Raw genomic sequence first — 22101 nt, 5'->3', positions numbered from 1 at the left:
GGGGGAAGGCCTGTCTGAATAACCATGTTTTTAGTTGGTTTTTGAACACACCCAGCGAGGGTGCCAGCCGAATTTCAGTGGGAAGTGTGTTCCACAGCTGAGGGGCAACTGCCGAGAAGGCCCGGTTTCTTGTTTTCTCCTTCCGGGCCTCCCTCGGCGTCAGTCCCCTCAGCCGTCCCTGCTGGCTATGTCGGGTGACTCGGGTAGATCTGGGTGGGAAGAGGCGATCTGCCAAATATTGAGGTCCCAAACCGTTTAGGGCTTTATATGTAATCATTAATACTTTGAAGTCAATGCGGAAACGAATAGGTAACCAGTGCAGCGCAGCCAGAGTGGGGGAGATGTGCTGATATTTTCTCACCCCACTAATAAGCCTGGCTGCTGCATTCTGGACCATCTGGAGTTTCCGCAAGAGCCTCAAAGGCAGCCCCACGTAGAGTGCATTACAATGGTCTAGTCTCGAGATTACGAGCGCGTGGACTAGAGTAGTGAGGGCCCCCCGATCAAGATATGGCCGCAGCTGGGCAATCCGCCATAGATGAAAATAGGCAGAACGGACCACGGACGCCACCTGGGTTTCCATGGTTAGCGCCGGGTCCAGATGTATCCCCAAGCTGCGGACCTCACTCTTTGTGGCAAGGGTCGTCCCTCCAAAAGAAAGGGAGTCACCTATGCCGCTGACGGGAGGGCCACCCACCCTCAAGACCTCCGTCTTGTCCGGGTTCAGCCTCAATCCATTTGACTGCATCCATTCCAGTACGGTGTCCAGGCAGCGCTGAAGGGACTGGACGGCATCCACTGAAGTTGGAGTAAAAGAGATGTAGAGCTGTGTGTCATCAGCGTACTGGTGACACGATGCCCCACACCCTCTGATGACCCCGCCCAGCGGCCTCATGAAGATGTTAAACAGCATTGGGGAGATGATCGACCCCTGTGGAACCCCACAATTGAGATTCCACGGGGCCGAGACATTCTCCCCAATCTGCACTCTCTGGGGGCGGTCCTCCAGGAAGGAGCGGAGCCAGGCAAGTGCGAGGCCACCAACTCCCAACTCGGAGAGCCTCCCCAGGAGGATACCGTGGTCGACGGTATCAAAGGCAGCTGAGATGTCGAGGAGGACCAACAAGGACACATTGCCCCCATCGGCCTCCCTCAACAGGTCATCCAGCAGTGCGACCAGTGCCGTCTCTGTACCATAGCGTGGCCTGAAGCCCGACTGAAATGGGTCTAGAGCATTGGTTTCATCTAAGAGCGCCTGAAGCTGGTCTGCCACCACCCTCTCAACCACTTTGCTGAGGAAGGACACACTGGCGACGGGCCAGTGAACATAGTGAACAGGGGTTTGCTGGATTAAAGGTGGGGGGATTTAAGAGATTAAAATTTTGCAAATGTTTAGTCTGATCTATTCCACACCTCTTCTAGATACAGTGTCAGAGGTTTCATTTTCTTTAGACTCATTTCTGGGAACAATAAGCATTTCATTTAGCAAAAGTATGACAAATATCAGGCAAAAACTAGAACTGCAGAATTTCCACAATGGTTAAACAAGCACCATGACATTGTTTGTTGAAAATCTGAATATTTATTGCGTTCATTCTGATTGTGGTTGACATTTTGAACTCTTTTTCAGTATTGGTGGCCTTATTTTGGACACAACTGTATCTGATCCTAATTTGGTTGGAATTGTTGTTTATACTCCTGTAATCAACGGTAAGCTAGACAGAGGATTTCTTAAAACTGCTGTGGCTCACTTCATGCTGGTTAGATAAAAGAATATCCCAGACCAAACAGAGACATATGTGGGTGGATATCTACTACTGTAAGGTCACACTGTAATTTTAAAGTAAAAACAGTTCCTGGTTTTGAGTTGTGTCAGAAGGAAAAGATAAATATACATTCAGGATATTACTGAAAATGAAAAAAAAATATTTCAGCTACCATGGTTTATAAATCCAGATCATTGCACTGTATTTAAAAAAAATCTTAGAAATGTGTGCTTACGTACACATCAAGATTTACATAGGTAGAAAGGACCTGGAATATTATAATTTCCTGGATTTTTTATTTTGCATAGTACACTGCAGCAATAACATTGCAGTACATTGAGTCAACCATATGGATATATCATTTATTGTTTCCTTTTGTGTTTCACCCACAGTTTATTGGCTAACAAATAATAGCATATGACAAGCCAGCAGTGTGTTGAAATAGATCTACAAATACTGTTGATGAGTGAATGAAATAGTATTATCTATCTATCTATCTATCTATCTATCTATCTATCTATCTATCTATCTATCTATCTATCTATCTATCTATCTATCTATCTATCTATCTATCTATCTATCTATTTTTACATACATACACTTTCAAGGCATCTAGATTACTGTGCTGGAAACCCTCCAAGTACTTAAACGCAGGCCTTCTCTAGAATTTTGTTGGCCAACAAATTTCATAAGCCTATAAGAAGCATGTTGTGTTGGTCTCTCAGAATGCCAAGATGGTAGACTTATATCTTGTTGAACTCAGATTTGTTCATCGTTAGCTGAACTTTCCTTGCATAGCATAAGAAAATCCACAACATTTGGGCCATTTTTAACCAGTAACTAAAGAGTCCCCATTTAAATTTTCATGGGTAGGGGATGTGCACTGCCTTGGTGCATATACACACACTCCTCAAGAATCACAGCAGGGATATTAGCCATGCCAGGACAATTGCAGGTGGATTTTCGAATGAAGACAAAAGATCCATCCATCCCTCCCACCCTCCCTCCCTCCCTCCCTCCCTCTCCATATTAGACAGAGGAAATGAGTGTTTTTTTTAAAAAAAGGGGGGTGATATTTAAATGCATCCTACCTATCTTGACTGCCCCTGTTATGGATCAGGGCCATGCACACCTAGTTGTGAGTAAAAATGGTTCACTTAACTACATGTTTAAATTTAAGTTTGACCCTACTAAATATGTGAATTTGGCCCTACCAAGCACTGGTTCCCTTCCACACAGAAAAACACATTTATTGACTTTTGTCCAAGTTATTTTCTGCGATCTGGCCAATGCCACATTGGAGCCCCTAATGTATAGCTTAATCTGTGTCCTCGTATTAATTATGCTGTGCATTCTCTTATCACTCTTCACATAACTGGCTGGAAGGGCAGGGGAAAATTCAGTGCAGTCATGTCAAGATATAGCATAAGAAACAATGATTTAAGATAAGCAGATGACAACATATTTCTGGTAGAAAGCAGGAAATATTTATTTTATTTTATTTTACTTCAGTTTAGTATACCACACCCTTTAGTGCTGCAGCACAACTCTGGGTGGTTTACAAGAAATGCAAAATCAAATAATTACTATTATAAAATCATAAGCAACCTAACCATATAAAAACAGAGGGAGACAGAGCATTAATAAAACTGCCTAAATCAGAAAAAAATAACAAAGCTACAAATAATAAATAACTGAGCAGAGATGTATGAGTACTTCAACTTTACTAGGGTAGGAGTGGAAGGCCTCCCTGAAGAACCATGTGTTCAGTTGCCACTTAAATGTAACCAGAGAGAAAGTCAGGTGCTGATTCTTCAAAGATGGAGCTACCGCAAAAAATATCCTACCTGTTGTAGAAGATTTATGGGCTTCCCTCAGGAAGGCTACCTGGAGGAGCCTCGTTTGCAATGACCTGGTGGGTTGGGCAGCTGACATCGGGATAAGATGCTCCACCAAATAACATGGGCCCAAATTGTAGAGGGCTTTGCATGTGACAGTCAAAACCTTGAACCTGGAACAGCTATTGAGCAAAATGAAAGAAGAAAGTGTAAAAATGAGATTAGAGCTGAAACTTTAAAAATGATAATTATGACTACAAAAGAATTACATAAATTTAATGTTCACAGTGTAAGATTCCCCCCCCTCTTGATTCAATCGTCACTCAAAATAGAAATTGCAACCAAGAAATCAAAAGAAGACTAAGATGGAGAGATATGAGAAAACTAGAAAAGAACCTCAAGAGCAGCTATGTGTCATTCGGGACCAAAGCCAAAATCATTGATAGCAGGTTATTATTTATGTGTATATGAAAGCTTCCTTGTCATGGCGGAGGGGCTTGAGTAATTCATGAAGAGGAAGACCATATATGGAGTGGATTGAGACTATTAAGGAAGCCGCAACTTTTCATTTGCAAGATCTGAGCAAGGGTGTTAATGAGAGGACTTTTTGGAAGTCAATTAATTTATAAATAATTTATAAATAAGAAGCAATTCGATTATTTGTAACAACAGCATCGTCATTATGAAGGGGAAGTGTGTGAGTCAGTATGAGGGCTGCCCTTTTGGCAGTTCCTTTGAGGTTCTTGTGTTTAGGCCCTGTCCTCTATAAACAGGTAGTAAGAGCTTTATAGTGTGTGTTTTGCCATGTGTGCCTCCCCCTTAACATTATGAGTATTATGAAATAAATCACTGTTGCAGTCCTGGGAATTATTTCTTTCCTTGTACTTACCTTCCATGCCTTTCCATTTGTCAACATTTCCATCTTCTGTTGCTTTATGGCAGTGTTTAGCCCACATACTGTACTTTGTGTGAAATAAATAATATTTTATAATCTGGACTTTTCAGCTTCCTGCCGTAGGGGCATTTCATTTTATTGTTGGCCTTCTGTTTGAGTGTTTAAGGGTTGTATTTTTAAGTTGTCCTTCTCAATGGTAAATGTAGCAATGTTCAGTAAAATTGAGTTTCTTGATTATGTACATAGCACAGGAACTGTGGTTTTAAGAAAAATGCCAACAATCTCAAGTCTCTCAGTAAATTCGCACAGTGGGCAATACTGACTTTTCCTACTGTAAGCCTCTTAAAAAGGTACTAAAAAGGCTTATTGTGACATGTTCTCTTGCACTCGGAAACAAAGAGCTATACTATAGGGAGTACAGAATGGCATGATCCATTTTACATACATGGGTGTTAACTATCCTCTTTTCTTGTGCAGACCAAAAACATAATTGGCAAAACTGATTATTTTCCTATTCATTAGACCAGCGGTCCCCAACATTTTTGGGACCATGGGCTGGCTGAGCCTCTGAGGAAGGCGGGGCATCCCCCCTGCACTCTTGTGCTCTCGTGCACATACGTGAAGCGGTGGGGCAGCGTGTGCGTGCCAGTGCTGGCGTGAATGCTCCCCCAACCCTATGCACAGGAGCGCCTGCATGCCCGTCCATCCGCCCACCCACCCCTTCGTGCAGGCACTTGGGTGCATGCATGAAGGGGTGGGGGAGCACCAGCGCCAGCATGTGCACGCATGCGCAAAGCAGCTGTGGGGAGAGGAGTGCATGCAGGGAGGGGGCAGGAGGTCTGTCTTCGCGGTGCAGTCTGGCTCAGGCCACGAACCGGGGGTTAACGACCTCTGCATTAGATAACTTCATCAGAAAAATATGAGCAAGGCCGTATTAATGCTATGGAATGTGATTTCACCAGCTTGGCAAACATCTTCTAGCTACACTAAATTTGAATAAATATGCATAAAAGAATCAAGCTGTACAGCTTCCATGTCAGTAGCACACACCATGTGTCATAAAAACGAGCTTCCTAAGAAACTGCTTTTACACGTAACAGAGAGGGGTCCAGGATGAACAGTTCCTACTCAGGTAAAACCGGGTCCTTTAATTTTACCCTAGGCAACTTTTCCACCCTTTCTCCCAAGTCTGCTACGATTTTTAAATAAAAAACTTCTAGTCATTCTAGAAGATTTACTCCTCTTTATCTTATATGAGGGACCCTAAATTGGTAGCATGCGCGTGGCCTGATTAAATAAACCAATTTTAAATTAGCCAATTAACTAGAGTAGCTTGACGGTCTATTCAAGAAGCCAATGTACAGACAAACAGCCTTTTTATATTTTATTAAAAAGATAGAGATTAATTTGAAACACATTTAGATAAGCCAATCTTTACACAAATAATCATTTCCAAATTACCCCAGCCGTTAACAAGAACCATTTTCCTCTATAAAAAACCAAAATAATAAAATAGCTTACTACATTTTCAAACAGAGTTCTATCTTACTGTTAATTTGAAAAATAAAATCCTAGCGTTCATTCCTCTGGGCAGGAATTCTCTCTTGCTGCGTTCGGGCAGACGTCCAGGCTGTCTCTCCGTCCATCTCCTCCTTCTTCTCTCTTCTCCCATCTTTCTTAAATTAACAAGTTATGTCCTTGTCCGAGGGAGTTTAGATAAGATAAAGGTCATCTTGCCCTTTTTGACTTTTTTTTCTTCTGCTGAAGAAGAACTGACCTTGTACATTTTTTCTCTCTAATTAGCACCTGGACACAAGCGGATTTCTAGCTTTTTCGTTGCTACTCTTAAATAAATCCTATGATATACAACTCTATTCTATTTTCAGAATCAAATTCATGACACCATGTTCCAAGCAGACAAAAGTAATAGCTGTTTTTTTTAAGCTTGGAAATGCCAAAAAACTGACATGCTTTAATTTTATTTATTTTATTTTATTTTATTAGATTTATACCCCACCCATCTAGACCAAAGGTCTACTCTACTTTAACTTCCTGACGGATACATAAACTATCCTGTTTATTAGAACTGTATATGTCCTATATATTCGCTAGCTGCTGGTTTGCTGTTCATAGGATTGCAGATGGGTAGTGCTTCGGGAACCTATTCTTTGCATTACGATGATCAAAACAGCTGATAATTGGGTTTTCAAAATGGCCACCGAGTGCTCAAAATGGCTCCCCGCTGTGCTTAGGTACGGATTCCTCGCTATACAGGCACCAAAAATGGCTGCCATATGGAGGATCTTCGTTGGACAGTGAGTTTTTAGCCCATTGGAACGCATTAACCGGGTTTTAATGCATTTAAATGGGTTTTTTATTTTCGCTTTATGACGTTTTCGCTCTACAGAGATTTTGCTGGAACAAATTAACGTTGTTAAGTGAGGCACCACTGTATTGTCATATATGGTAACTAAGCAAAGGTCCAGCACTGGGCAGGGGGCTGGCCTTGAAGGCCTTACAGACCCCTTCCAACTCCATTAATAATAATAATAATAATAATAATAATAATAATAATAATAATAATAATAATAATAATAATAATAATAATAATAATTTATTGTCATTGTAAGTATATACACAGTATACCCATACAACGAAATTCACATTTAATGCATTCTCTAGGACGTTACATAATACAAAAAATTGTAAACCAAAACACGGTTTGTCATAGGAATGGGAGTGGCACTATAAACCTCCAGACACAATGCATCCTGGGGAAACTTCCTTCGTGCTGCAAAATAAATAAACAAATAAATTGTAAACCGAGGCATTATTTTCAATGGATTTCCGTTCGTAAACTGAAAATTACGTTAACCGGGGCATTCATAAACTGAGGTACTACTGTAGTGCTGGTGTGTTACTGTTTGTATTTTAGGGAGTAAATAATAATAGAAGATAAAGGACAAAGACTTTTCAATATAGTTGTGTGGTGTGTGTGCGAATATGGGTATGAATATTCATGTTCTATGTTTAGCTATATTTTTTCATGTAATAAATGTTCAAGCATTTTACATCTAGACATATGACAGAAGTCACAAGCCTGGTCAATATTTGCGCTGATAATTTTATATTGACAACCTTTTGCATTTACTAGTGGACTACATATCCCTTTTAATAGGTTTATACTGTTCTCTGTTAAGTAATTAATTTGTAGAACAACCTAGGTAATTCAAAAGGCATGTTAGCACAGAAGCCCTTAGAGGAAACAAATTGTCTATTAGATGAAGAAATAAAACAATCCAAACTGTTGAAGTTGCACAACTAAAGATCAGAATAATGCTAAATACTTTTAACAGCATTGATCAGAATTCAATTATACTGTAGACATCCTTCAGTCTCAAGAGACCATGGTAAAGTGCTCTTCGAACAGCATCTAGTGTGGCTGAGAAGGCCAATTCGAGAGTGACCATCCCTTCCACACTGAAGACAAATCCAATCTGTCCCCTGTCCAGCTCCCTGATTTTGCTGCTTCCCAGGACTGCCTCTTTGCCTCGGCCTGGTGAACAGGTGTCTCTTCAAATTGGGAGAGGCCATGCTGCATCGCCTGCCTCCAGGCTGAACGCTCAGATGTCAAAGTTTCCCATCTGTTGAGGTCTATTCCTAAGGCCTTCAGATCACACTTGCAGATACAGTGGGGTCTTGACTTCAGAACTTAATCCGTATTGGAAGGCGGTTCTCAAGTCAAAAAGTTCTCAGGTCAAATCTGCATTTCCCATAGGAATGCATTGAAAACCATTTGATCCGTATCTGCTCTTTTCCGTCCATGGAAACTAATGGGAAGCTGCTATTCCGCCTTCGACCACTAGAGGGGGATATTTTGTTTCTTTTTTTCTTAGCTCAAGAAAGGTTCAGGGAAGGCAGGGAAAATACAGTCCAGGCAGTACCAGGCAGTCCGAAGACTGTCTCCCAATCCACTCTCTAAACGCTGGGAGGAGTGAGGAAGCAGACAGGCACCCTTTTCACTGGCCAACAGTTAACTGAAAGTTCACGTTTTGCACTTTCCCTGCCTCCCATGTGGGTTTTTTTCAGTTTGTAACTCAAATCTAAGTACTTAAGTCAAGTCAATATTTTCCTATGAGAGCGGTTCTTAAGTCAAAATGTTCTTAACTCGGGCTGTTCTTAAGTCAAGACCCCACTGTATCCTTATATCGCAGCTGTAGTCTCCCTCTGGGGTGATTTCCATGCACTAATTCTCCATACAGGAGACCTTTTTGAATCTCACCATGAGCCATTCTCATGACATGCTCAAGCCAACGTAGATGTCGCTGTTTCAGTAATGTATAAGGTAAAGGTTCCCCTTGACAAATTGTCCAGTCGTATCCGACTCTAGGGGGCTCTGCTCATTCCCATTTCTAAGGCGTAGAGCCAGCGTTTGTCCATAAGACAGTTTCAGTGGCCAGCGCGACTAGAAACGGAACACTGTTACCTTCCCACCATGGTGGTACCTATTTATCTACTTGCATTTTGCATGCTTTCGAACTGCTAGGTTGGCAGGAGCTGGGACGAGCAACAGGAGCTCACTCCGTTGTGTGGATTCGATCTTACGACTGCTGGTCTTCCGACCTTGCAGCACAGAGGCTTCTGCGGTTTAACCTGCAGTAATGTACACATGCTAACAATTCCAGCTTGTTCTAGGACTAGTCTATTTGGAACTTTGTCCTGCCAGGTGATACCAAAAAAGCATCAGATACAATGCATATGGAATGTGTTCAGCTTCCTCTCCTGCTGTACACAAAGGGTCCAGGACTCACTGCAGTACAAGAGTGTACTCAGTACACAAGCTCTATAGACCTGGATCTTGGTATATGCTGTCCGCTTCTTGTTAAGCCTAACTCTCTTTGTGAGTCTAGAGATCATGGTACTGTAGCTGCTTTGCCAATGTGTTTATCCAGCTCGACATCTAGAGAGAGTGTGTCAGAGATCATTGAGCCAAGGTACACTAAATCATGAACAACCTCCAGTAGAATTCAATTAAGAATTAAAAATAAGATATCAAAGGACCAATGAATAAATAAACAAATCAGGAAAAATGTTAAACACTTGTGGCGAAGTCTGATTTCCAATTCTGTCTTGGAATTAATAGTGAAACTATACATTATTATCTTGATAGATAGCTTGTTAAATTAAAATTAACATGTGGCTTGCAAATTCACTTGGAGTTGTAGTGTGGGATCTGGAGAAATGTAGCTTTTTAATCTTAGACCATTTTTCTCATCAAAATTACCTTCCCACTTTCTGCTTGACTCCGCATTGGGGAAAAGATGTTAGATCCTTTGATCTTTTCTTCAATAAGGGGAAAAAAATTGGCAAAAGCTGTTCTGTTTGGAAAGTGTCCTGGGAAGAAAGAACCACTACTCCAGTAACATACCTTTGGTACTTTGGTACTGTTTCCATTCAGCAATATGAAAAACTCGTGAGACCCTGTTTCTGGTTTTAAGGGTCTTATGTTTCTGCAAGCATGCAGCAATTTTGTTCCTGCCACCACCAGTCATAATTGTTTCTTTCACCATATCTTAAGGATGTCTGGTCACAGTAAAAAACACAACTGGTGAAATTCCCCTGTTCAGATCTAGACCAAAGTCTGGAAAACATTTCATTATTATTTTTATTTTTATTTTTATTTTTATTTTTATTTTTATTACTACTACTACTACTACTACTACTACTACTACTACTACTACTACTACTACTACTACTACTACTACTACTACTACTACTACTACTAATAATAATAATAATAATAATAATAATCATTATCATTATCATTATCATTATCATTATCATCATCAGAGTCATTGGCCATGCTGGCTGAGGTATTCTGGAAATTCCATTCTAAACAAGGAATGTTCCCAAATCTTGGTCTAGACTCTTTTTCCTGTCTGCCTATCTGAAGCTAATAATGCACACTTTTACTGCTTCTGTTTACCTTAATTGTCCCAATTCTGCTTTCTACTTGGGTCCCAATGTTTCTCAAGTGCATTCTTTTCAACCCACTACCAGCAGTATCTTTTAGCATTTCTACTTTCCTTTCCCACAGAATACTGTTTCTCCTTTTCTTAACCACTGTGGGATTTCTTCAGCTTATCTTCTCTCAGTATCCTCTCCAAGGCCCATTTCTCTTTCTGCTATTTTTTTAAAGCCTCCTCCTTCTTCCTAACCTTGGGTCCCCAGATGTTTTTGGACTAAAACTCCTAGAAGCCTTCAATACTAGCTGTGCTGGCCAGAATTTCTGGGAGTTGTAGTCCAAGAACATCTGGAGGCCCAAGGTTGGGAACCATTGCTTTAGCTTTTGCTCGGGTCCATGCTTCTCCATGCTTTGTTGGTTGCGGTTCCTATTTCCAGCTCCCATAGTTCATGGCTTCCTATTTCCCGACTTCTTTGTCTCTCAGGACTTCATGCATCCACTTTGCAAGGCTTTCACCCTCGTCCACCATGAGTGTGAAAACCGCTGCTGCAGTTTGTATTGCCTGGCCACAGGAGTACTTTAAAGTTCTGAAGATTAGCAGTAACTTTTTAAAAGCTTGTAGGAAGAAAATGGTTGAAATGTGGGGACATTTTTTTTACAACTCTCCAGTTGGAAATGCTATAGAAGCCTACATCTAGTCCTGTGTGAATTCTGCAACTAAACAAAACTGGGCAACGAAAATGTTGCATCGTTGTTGGATGAGGATTAATCTCAACCAAACTGACAATCTTGTTTCACGTCAGAAATTGGATTGCAAGCTGCTTTGTTTCCATCCTGAGGGACTGAGTGATCTGAGCCATGCCATCGGCTCAGCAAATCAATGTCAAAGGGCTAACTCCTAAAGGTCCATACAATATACCGTAGATTCAGCTTCTGGAAGCCTGGACCAATTCTGAAAAAAAGCCAAAACAAGCATTCTTGTCTCATCTCTCGCACATTAGCCATGAGATGCTGGATGTAGCAGTGCATTGTTGTGGGGTGGCAACACTTACGTTTTGGAATAAACGGTTGCTGTGGGACAAGACAGCTGAGCTGGAAGTTAAACTGGAGGAAGATATTTTGCTTTTCTATTGCTACAAAGGAAGTACAAATTCCAGTTAGCAAGTGTTTTGTTTTTTTAAAAGAGTGCAGTGGTGGAGAATGTTTGGCCTTCCACACATTGTTGGGCTACAGCTTCTATAATCTCTGATCATTGGCAATGACGGCTAGGACTGATGGGATGTTTACAGTCCAGAACTATTTAGAGGGTTTCCTCTTTCCTAGCGCTGGCTTAAGGCATTGTTTGAACCTTGATCCCATGTCAGACAGGTACCATGATACCTTGACAGGTTGGGGAGAGGGGGAGAGGGGGAGAAAAATGCTGAAAACTAGTGAGCAGGCTTCATGGTTGATTTCGAGATATCTTAGTTTTGCATCTATTAGAGCAGTTACTGATTTATAAACCTAATTAGAGTTTTCGTTGGCTCAGGTGGCATTGCATTCATCTTCCTTCCATGAAGTCCAACTCTTCCAGCTCTCTACCATATTGTTGGTAGTAAAGAAATGCAGTATACAGTAAGACTCCCATATTTGCAGTATCAGTATTCATGGTTTGAAAATACTAAAAGAAAAAACTAGGAATACATATTTCCACAATGTATTTACCAGAACTGGCCACTAGTGGGAGTGAGAAACCATTCTGTGCATTCTTGTTGAAGAATACATAGCATGGGCTCTGGTTCTCTCTAATGACCACCTCTGGTAAAATATGGCAAAAATACATATTTCTGGATTTTTTTTTCTTTTACCATGCTATATATAGTGTTTGCTATTACCTACGGTTTTCAGCATCCACAGGAGGGGACTTGGAATCAATATCTTGTGGATACAGGGGTCCTACTATATTAGCAGTAGTAGCAACACATTGACTAGCAATCAGAAAATGAGAAGATGAACTATGGATGGAGGAATTTTTCCCCCTCGGTGTGATAGGCGTGAAATGATAGGTAGGCTTGCAGTTGCTGATATAAATGTATTGGCCATTATGCCCAATTATTAATAAACAGTGACATTTTCTACTATATTATTTAGGTATTGGTGGCAATCTAGTGGCAATTCAGGCAAGCAGGATTTCTACATATTTGCATTTACACAATGTTCCTGGTGAATTACCAGAAGAAGCCAAGGGCTGCCTCTACCCGTGCAGAACATATTGTGGTACAGGTATGTGTTAAATATGATCAGTAGTTTTTGTTTCTTATAATCAGTAAATATCTTTATAACTTTAAATGCAAATTATTATCTAATATTGGTATGCAGATTTAATCAAGCTTTTCAGGTTTTCATAAGCTACATAGGGCTCTACTTTATTAGAATCAGCTGCTAACCAATAGGCAGATACATTGCCCTTAACAAAGGTTACTCCATATTTCCTTGCCTGTTTCTGGATTTTTAAAAAAACGAAAAGCATTACAGTGGTGCCTCGCAAGACGATTGCCTCACAGGACGAATAACCCGCAAGACTATTGTTTTTTGTGATTGCTATGGTGCTTAGCAAGACGGTTTCTTCTATGGCCATTCTTTGCAAGACGTTTTTTCCCCCCCGAGACCGATGCCTCGCAAGATGAATAAATTTCAATTTTTTTTGTAAGACAGCAATTCTCGCGGAATAAAATATATTCGTCTTACGGGGCACCACTGTATTCTCTAGTAATACTTGGAGTGAATGAGATAATAGATCAGAAAAATAATGGAATCACATAATTGGTAGACTGCTAGATACAGAAATACTAGAAGTTTGATATTTTCTCTATTTTATATAGAATTTTTACATTAAATTCACTGGAATATTTTCAGACTTTATTTTCTTAGGGATTATTTTTCTTAGTTCTGAAGAAGTTGAAGCTCACATTGGAATAATCTCTTAGCTTTTCAGCATCACAATAATTGCCTTTTTTCCTCTTTAATTTTACAAACATATCTTACTAAGCATTCTGTCCACGCTTATTCCTAACTGCCTCTTCTCTTTAAGAAATCAGTGTATTTTAAATAAATGATTAAAAAATATTTCAAAAGCTTGAATGCATATTTTTTTAAATAGTCTTGTGTTGACAACAGAAGACCATTTAAAAAAATGCTGTGCTAATGTAAGCTTCTGATCTGACCCTTTTGCAATGGAGGCATACTCTGCTGCCATTCCACTTCAGAAATCAGTTGTGTTTCACAAATCTCCAACAAAAATACTGATCAAAGCTTCTAGATATACCATATTTTTCCATGTATAGGATGCAATTTTTGTCTAAAATCTTTAGATTAAAAATTGAGGGTTGTCTTATACATGGAAGTAAGCTGAGGAGAGAACAAAACGGCCCATACCTTGCCTCTGCAAACAGGCTTCCTTCAGTCACAGGGCTTAGCTTCCTACAGTCAGGAGATTTAGCTTCCTCCAGTCACGAGCCTTAGGTAACTGACGTCAGCTGATGCTGAACAAACCAATTAGAACAGACCTCATTGGAGGTGGAGCATGTAGGCAGTGCTCAGATGCAACAGGGATGCATTCTGAGCCCAGAGGCTGAATACTTAAAGCTAAGTTAAGATTTCTTAATTTGGGGTTAGAACAGTGGGGGTGGGGCGTCTTATACACTGCTGAGTTTTGGTTTTGCTATTGTTGCTGTTTTAGTGGATTGTTGCTAAACTGAAAGCTTGTGACATGGGAAGCTCTTACCTCTAAAACTCCACTCTCAGTACAAAACAAAACAACAATGTCGTGGAATTTGTTTTTTTAAAAAATATAGAAAGCCAAGGGTTTTATCATTCTTTTTCATTATTGGTATTGAATGAAACCTTGTGTCGTTTGGATGGTGGGGAAAATACTGACATCATCAAGGCAGGATTATGTACATTCGGGGGAATGGATGAGCCCTTAGGGAGCCAGGACCCCCTCTTTCTGTCTTCTTGTGTTCTTTCTATTTACTGATAACATCATTGTGACAAATTAGATCAAAACATAGTGTGCAAAGGCATTATTAGGTCAGTAACACTCTGACCTTGGAAATTTAACAAAGCCTGAACATTAGCATTTTGGAATGCTCTGCAATACTGTGGTATTTAGTGGAGGTAGTCAGTTTTAGAAGGCTACATATTTTAACATATAGAAAAATTGTTGCCAATGTTATATATGTTAATTATGCTGATGGTTAATAATTACAAATTATTCCAGAGCTTACTGTAAAGGATAGGATAATGCATGCATTCACCTTATGACAAATTATTACTAAAAGAACAAGGAAAAGGCCTTGTGGTCCCCAAACCTGCACAAATGTAAGAGTGGAAGGTAGCTTTTATTGGACCACTAACAATCAAACATATTGTAAGCGTTTGTGGAGTAACCCCACTTCATCCGGCTGAACTCAACCCCTTCATGGACAATTCGGAAAAAGTGTTCATGAGAGTTGAAAAATTGATGATACATGTTTGCGAGAGGTGATTTCAATCCTCTTGAGACTACAGTCTCGAGCATCATTGCAGTATGGTTGGGATTTTTACACCCTGATCTTAAGACTACAGTGGTGCCTCACATAACGATGTTAATTGGTTCCAAACAAAACATCGTTATGTGAAAACATCGTTATGTGAAGCACCATTTCCCATAGGAATACATTGGAAACCGGTTAATCCGTTCCAATAGGAATGGATTATCCGGTTTTTTCCCTCCCCCCGTGGCTTGGATCTGACCCACGGCGGCTAACTCAGCCATGGCTTGACTCCCTAGAGTCCGGCCATGGCTGGGGTAGCCGCCGTGGCTCGGATCCAAGCCGCGGGGGGAGGGTGGTGGGATTGGAATGCCTTTCAGGCATCCCGGGGTTGGATCCCACCCGCCGCCGGTTAGGGTAACCGGCGGCGGGTGGGATCCAAACCCGGGATGCCTGAAAGGCATCCCAATCCCACCACCCTCTCAGCCTGCCCCCACAGCTTGGATCCAAGCCGTGGGGGGTCGCTGGGAGCGGACACCCCCCCCCCCACCCTGCAGCCGCCGCTTGAAGCCTCCCCGCGCTGCTTTCCCCAGCCATTCTCGGACGTCCAGGCGTCCGAGAACGGCTCGGGTAGGCGGCCCGGGCAGGCTTCAAGCGGCGGCTGCAGGGTGGGGGGGTGTCCGGAAGGTTTCCAGGCTTTCACCTGGAAACCTTCCCGATACCCCCCCCCTCTGTCCCCGCTGCTGGTAGCCTGCCCGGGCCACCTACCCCAGCCGTTCTCGGACGTCCAGGCGTCCGAGAACAGCTCGGGTAGGCAGCCTGGGCAGGCTTCAAGCGGCGGCTGCAGGGTGGGGGGGTGTCCGGAAGGTTTCCAGGCTTTCACCTGGAAACCTTCCCGATACCCCCCCCCCTCTGTCCCCGCTGCTGGTAGCCTGCCCGGGCCGCCTACCCCAGCCGTTCTCGGACGTCCAGGCGTCCGAGAACAGCTCGGGTAGGCAGCCTGGGCAGGCTTCAAGCGGCGGCTGCAGGGTGGGGGGGGTGTCCGGAAGGTTTCCAGGCTTTCACCTGGAAACCTTCCCGATACCCCCCCCCTCTGTCCCCGCTGCTGGTAGCCTGCCCGGGCCGCCTACCCCAGCCGTTCTCGGACGTCCAGGCGTCCGAGAACAGCTCGGGTAGGCAGCCTGGGCAGGCTTCAAGCGGCGGCTGCAGGGTGGGGGGGTGTCCGGAAGGTTTCCAGGCTTTCACCTGGAAACCTTCCCGATACCCCCCCCTCTGTCCCCGCTGCTGGTAGCCTGCCCGGGCCGCCTACCCCAGCCGTTCTCGGACGTCCAGGCGTCCGAGAACAGCTCGGGTAGGCAGCCTGGGCAGGCTTCAAGCGGCGGCTGCAGGGTGGGGGGGTGTCCGGAAGGTTTCCAGGCTTTCACCTGGAAACCTTCCCGATACCCCCCCCTCTGTCCCCGCTGCTGGTAGCCTGCCCGGGCCACCTACCCCAGCCGTTCTCGGACGTCCAGGCGTCCGAGAACAGCTCGGGTAGGCAGCCTGGGCAGGCTTCAAGCGGCGGCTGCAGGGTGGGGGGGTGTCCGGAAGGTTTCCAGGCTTTCACCTGGAAACCTTCCCGATACCCCCCCTCTGTCCCCGCTGCTGGTAGCCTGCCCGGGCCACCTACCCCAGCCGTTCTCGGACGTCCAGGCGTCCGAGAACAGCTCGGGTAGGCAGCCTGGGCAGGCTTCAAGCGGCGGCTGCAGGGTGGGGGGGTGTCCGGAAGGTTTCCAGGCTTTCACCTGGAAACCTTCCCGATACCCCCCCCCTCTGTCCCCGCTGCTGGTAGCCTGCCCGGGCCACCTACCCCAGCCGTTCTCGGACGTCCAGGCGTCCGAGAACAGCTCGGGTAGGCAGCCTGGGCAGGCTTCAAGCGGCGGCTGCAGGGTGGGGGGGTGTCCGGAAGGTTTCCAGGCTTTCACCTGGAAACCTTCCCGATACCCCCCCCTCTGTCCCCGCTGCTGGTAGCCTGCCCGGGCCACCTACCCCAGCCGTTCTCGGACGTCCAGGCGTCCGAGAACGGCTCGGGTAGGCGGCCCGGGCAGGCTACCAGCTGGGGCTGGCTGACGCTTCGGAGGAGCCGCGGGAGAGGTCTCCCCGCAGCCCCTCCGAAGCGCCGGCCAGCCGGCCGGCATTCTCGGGGCAGGCGCTTCGGAGCAGCTGCGGGAGAGGTCTCCCCGCGGCCACTCCAAAGCGCCCGCCCGGAGAATGCCTGCAGGCTGGCCGGCGATTCAGAGCGGCTGCGGGGAGACCTCTCCCGCGGCTCCTCCGAAGCGTCAGCCAGCCAGCCGGCATTCTCAGGGCAGGCGCTTCGGAGGAGCCGCGGGAGAGGTCTCCCCGCGGCCACTCCAAAGCGCCCGCCCGGAGAATGCCTGCAGGCTGGCCGGCGATTCAGAGCGGCTGCGGGGAGACCTCTCCCGCGGCTGCTACGAAGCGCCGGCCAGCCAGCCGGCATTCTCAGGGCAGGCGCTTCGGAGGAGCCGCGGGAGAGGTCTCCCCGCGGCCACTCCAAAGCGCCCGCCCGGAGAATGCCTGCAGGCTGGCCGGCGATTCAGAGCGGCTGCGGGGAGACCTCTCCCGCGGCTGCTCCAAAGCGCCGGCCAGCCAGCCGGCATTCTCAGGGCAGGCGCTTCGGAGGAGCCGCGGGAGAGGTCTCCCCGCGGCCGCTCCAAAGCGCCCGCCCGGAGAATGCCTGCAGGCTGGCCGGCGATTCAGAGCGGCTGCGGGGAGACCTCTCCCGCGGCTGCTCCAAAGCGCCGGCCAGCCAGCCGGCATTCTCAGGGCAGGCGCTTTGGAGCGGCCGCGGGAGAGGTCTCCCCGCGGCCGCTCCGAAGCGCCCGCCGGGGGCCTATGGGGGAAACATCGGTATGCGAGTTTCCTCCATAGACTGCCTCGCTATACGAGGCAGTAGTTTCCCCCAGAAACCCCCTCGCTAAGCGAATTCATCGTTAAACGAAGCATTCGCTAAGCGAGGCACCACTGTATTAAGATCGTAAAGGTAAAGGTAAAGGTTCCCCTTGACAATTTTTGTCCAGTCGTGTCCGACTCTAGGGGGCGGCGCTCATCCCGCTCTTCAAGCCATAGAGCCAGCGTTTGTACGAAGACAATCTTTCCGTGATCACATGGCCAGTGTGATTTAGACACGGAACGCTGTTTACCTTCCCACCGAGATGGTACCTATTTATCTACTCGCATTTGCATGCTTTCGAACCGCTAGGTTGGCGGGAGCTGGGACAAGCAACGGGCGCTCACTCCATCGCGTGGATTAGATCTTACGACTGCTTGGTCTTCTGACCCTGCAGCACAGGCTTCTGCGGTTTAGCCCACAGCGCCACCACGTCCCTATTAAGATCATTATTGAAATAATGCATCAACATTATTCTCTTGTTCATAAAAAGTGAATTGTTGTTGTTATTATGTAGTTATAATGTAATTATTTATTATTATTTGCAGGAGTAAACAATAAGTCAGCTCAAGTTCTTCTTCTTTTGGTGATTCCTGGGCATTTAATTTTCCTATACACCATTCATTTAATGAAGAGTGGACACACATCCTTGACCCCAATCTTCATCCTTGTATATTTGTTCACAGCCCTTCTACAGGTGAGGGTGAAAAGATCTGGAAATACTATTGCTAGTTTCCAAGGGCTGTTACAGTTGGAAATTGGCAAATGTTTAAGGTAAAATAAGCTAATGTTCATTCTCAGGAGTCATTAGGTATTTTCATCATCATGCGTTTTTTGAGTAGGCAGCAATTTTTGCATGTTTTATTTGAAGGAGTTGTTAGATATTTTTCTTTTATTCCTTTTATGGATTACCTCCTTGCTTCCTTTTGTCTTGTTTGCACTCCCTTTTGTCATGTTTGTACGATATATAGTACTGTATAGGACTGCTGCTAGATTTCATTGGTAACTGAAATGCTATTCAAGGATACTGGGAGTCTGTGTAGCTTTGCAGGTGAGGATCACATCGCATGAAAAAATTCCCACCACCATGTTTTGTTTTTCCTTTTTATTGTCAAGGGTGGGGATAATTTTATTTATTTATTTGGATGTTTGTTTTTCATTTATTTTAAAAATAAATGATGGCCCTGTGACAAACCCAGACCTACTGGGATCTATCACACAGTTACTAAGCTGCCACCAACCATTCCCTATAATAAGTCACACAGACCAGGGATGGATTTTTAAACAATAAAAGAATAAGGTTTATTTTAAATACAAACAGGGTAAATAAAACAATCAGGTGAATAAAATAAAGTAACGTGGCTTATTCTCACACACACAAGCATACAGTTTGGTTCACCTAGAACCTTTAACTTAAAGCACAGACCCTGAACCCATCAGTTCTGGCTAACCCACAGACCCCTGAACCTTTCAGGCTGGTACTCTGACACACAGTAGTACCCTGTCAGACACCCAGACTCCCACAACAGCTTCTTCTTCCCCAGCTGCTGCTTCGTCCCAACCCAGTGTCTCACAGTCTGTCTCAGCATCTCCTTTCACCACACAGGCATCACATATTTATACAGTACAGCCCCTCCTCCTGATGTCCCGCCTTCCACTCCCCATAGGATGGAACTTTCCCTCCAAACCCATGACAGACAGGTAACATCAGTGCTGTTATGTAACACCTCCCCTCTTTAAAAGTTGTTTTGTAGGGGGAAAGCTAAAAGTGCTTTTCACCAAAAAACAACCTGCATAAAATACACAACAACATTTATACATACCATATAATACTTACATATACTTACACTCCAAGTTAACCATAGCAAATATGCATTTAAACATTTTACCATATACAGTACATCAATTTACCTTTATTAATACCAACCAAATTCAAAACCAGGTACATTTTAACTTTTTGTCTTCATTATATACATATAGTCCATGTTCTTTCGCCGTCTTCAGTCTTCAGGTCTTCTTGATAAGGCGTCAGCAACACAGTTCACTGACCCTCTGACCACCTTCACTTCAAAGTCATAGTCCTGTAAGTTCAAAGCCCACCTCATAAGTTTGCTATTGTGGGTTTTCATTGTCTTTAACCATTGCAATGGTGAATGGTCAGTACACAGAATAAAATGTCTTCCCCAGATGTAAGGCTTGGCCTTCTGGATCGCGTAGACTATGGCCAAACACTCCTTCTCCACGGTTGCCAAATGTCTCTCACCTTTTTGAAGTTTCCTACTCAGGTAGGACACTGGATGCTGGTCACCATTCTCATCCTCCTGGCACAGAACTGCTCCTACCCCGCTGTTAGACGCATCGGTGTAGATGATGAACTCCCGGTCGAAGTCTGGAGCACGCAGGACAGGATAGTTGATTAACGCCTCCTTCAACCTCTGGAACGCCGCCTCACAGTCGCTGGTCCACGGGATGCGGTCATCAGCCTTCTTCCTCGTCAGATCGGTCAGCGGAGCCGCAATCTCGCTAAACCTCGGGATGAACTTTCTGTAGTAGCCCACCAACCCAAGAAATGATTTGACTTTTCTCTTGGTGGTGGGTCTAGGCCAATCTCGAACAGCTTCTATTTTGGCCTCCAGGGGTTTTATCATTCCTCCCCCTACCATGTGACCCAAGTATTTTATTTCTGGGCTACCCAGCTGACACTTGCTGGCCTTTACTGTTAGCCCTGCTGCACTTAACCTCTGCAGCACTAACTCCAGGTGTATCAGGTGATCTTCCCAGGTATTACTGAAGATCCCTATGTCGTCAATGTAGGCCACTGTAAAGTCACTGAGCCCTGCCAAGGTCTGGTCCATCAGCCTTTGGAATGTGGCTGGTGCATTTCTGAGACCAAAGCTCAGGACTCGAAACTCATAGAGACCAAAAGGGCTGCAAAAGGCAGTCTTTTCTTGATCCCTGGGATCAATTCTTAATTGCCAATATCCCTTTACCAGGTCCAATGATGAGATGAACCGACAACCCCCTATGGTTTCAATCAGGTTGTCTAGCCTGGGCATTGGGTAGGCATCAGGAGTGGTTACACGGTTTAACTTCCTGTAATCAACACAAAACCTAATGCTCCCATCAGGCTTGTCCACAAGGACTATCGGAGAGGACCAAGGACTAGAAGAGGGGACGATTATGTTCTCCCTCAGCATTTCGTCCAGCTCCTTCCGCACCTTGTCCCTATAGGGTCCCGTTACTCGGTATGGGGATACTGCCTGCGGGGGTGCATCCCCTGTGTGGATCCGATGCATCACTCCCTTCACTATCCCCGGCTTGTTGGAAAACACCTGTTGATATTTACTAAGCAGCATTTTTAGTTCTTGCTGCTGGTCTTGGGTGAGGGCAGGACTGATCTTTACCTCCTCTGGGTTGTATTTTACTTCCCCTCTACCCTCCCAGAAGGGTAATTCAGCTTCCTCACTCTCAGCTGCTTTTATCGCGAATAAAACCCTCTGTTCCCCTCTGTAGTAGGGTTTTAGGGCATTCACATGAACCACCCTCCTTGCTTGGTTCTCCTCCTGCTCTATTAGGTAGTTCAGGTCTGACATCTTGGAAATGACCCTATATGGTCCTGCCCATTTGAGCTGCAGTTTATTCTCTCTGCAGGGCCTAAGCCAAAGCACTTCCTCCCCTGGGTCAAAGTGCCTCTCTCTAGCTTTGTGGTCATACCATGTTTTCTGTCTGACCTTCTGAGCTTGCAGGTTTTCTGCTGCCAGCTCTAGATTTCTCCTTAGGTCATTCATCAAGGTGTCTATGTATGTCACAACGTCTTGTGGGTCATCCTGGGTGATTCTCTGCTGTGTTTTGTTCACCCCTAAGTGTGCAGCAAACATGTCAGAGTGCCCCCTTTGTAAGATCATGGGGCGATACTTTTCAGGTACCACCAGTTGACTTCTGATCCCATCTCCCCCTTTTGAGATGTTCCTCAGGGTTTCTCTATATAAAATCCCCTTTTTCTCCAGAAATCTCACTGGGGTTTCAGGTGTTAGCTGGGCGTCAGTCACCTGTTCAAAACACTTTTGGAGAGTGGCGTCTGCCTTTTGCTCCTGTCCAAATCTGCTGTCTGTGGTTAAGGTTTCCACCACAGCTTCTGAACTTCCCCCACCTGCTTCCGTCTCTGGCTCATCATTACCCCCC

At 44.8% G+C, this 22101-nt stretch overlaps 1 protein-coding gene across 1 annotated transcript in view; it reads left to right on the top strand.

The window, feature by feature from the left end:
* SLC41A2 (solute carrier family 41 member 2) overlaps positions 1-22101 on the top strand; it is a 69771-nt gene that overhangs the window by 26173 nt on the left and 21497 nt on the right. Inside the window, exons 8-10 of the mRNA XM_020804420.3 lie at positions 1631-1710; positions 12595-12726; positions 18468-18616. Coding sequence (XP_020660079.2) covers positions 1631-1710; positions 12595-12726; positions 18468-18616 — 361 coding nt within the window. The remainder of the gene's footprint in view (positions 1-1630; positions 1711-12594; positions 12727-18467; positions 18617-22101) is intronic.

Source organism: Pogona vitticeps, chromosome 5, assembly GCF_051106095.1.
Source record: "Pogona vitticeps strain Pit_001003342236 chromosome 5, PviZW2.1, whole genome shotgun sequence".
Classification (NCBI taxonomy): domain Eukaryota; kingdom Metazoa; phylum Chordata; class Lepidosauria; order Squamata; family Agamidae; genus Pogona; species Pogona vitticeps.
This window is presented reverse-complemented; position numbering and strand designations above follow the sequence as displayed.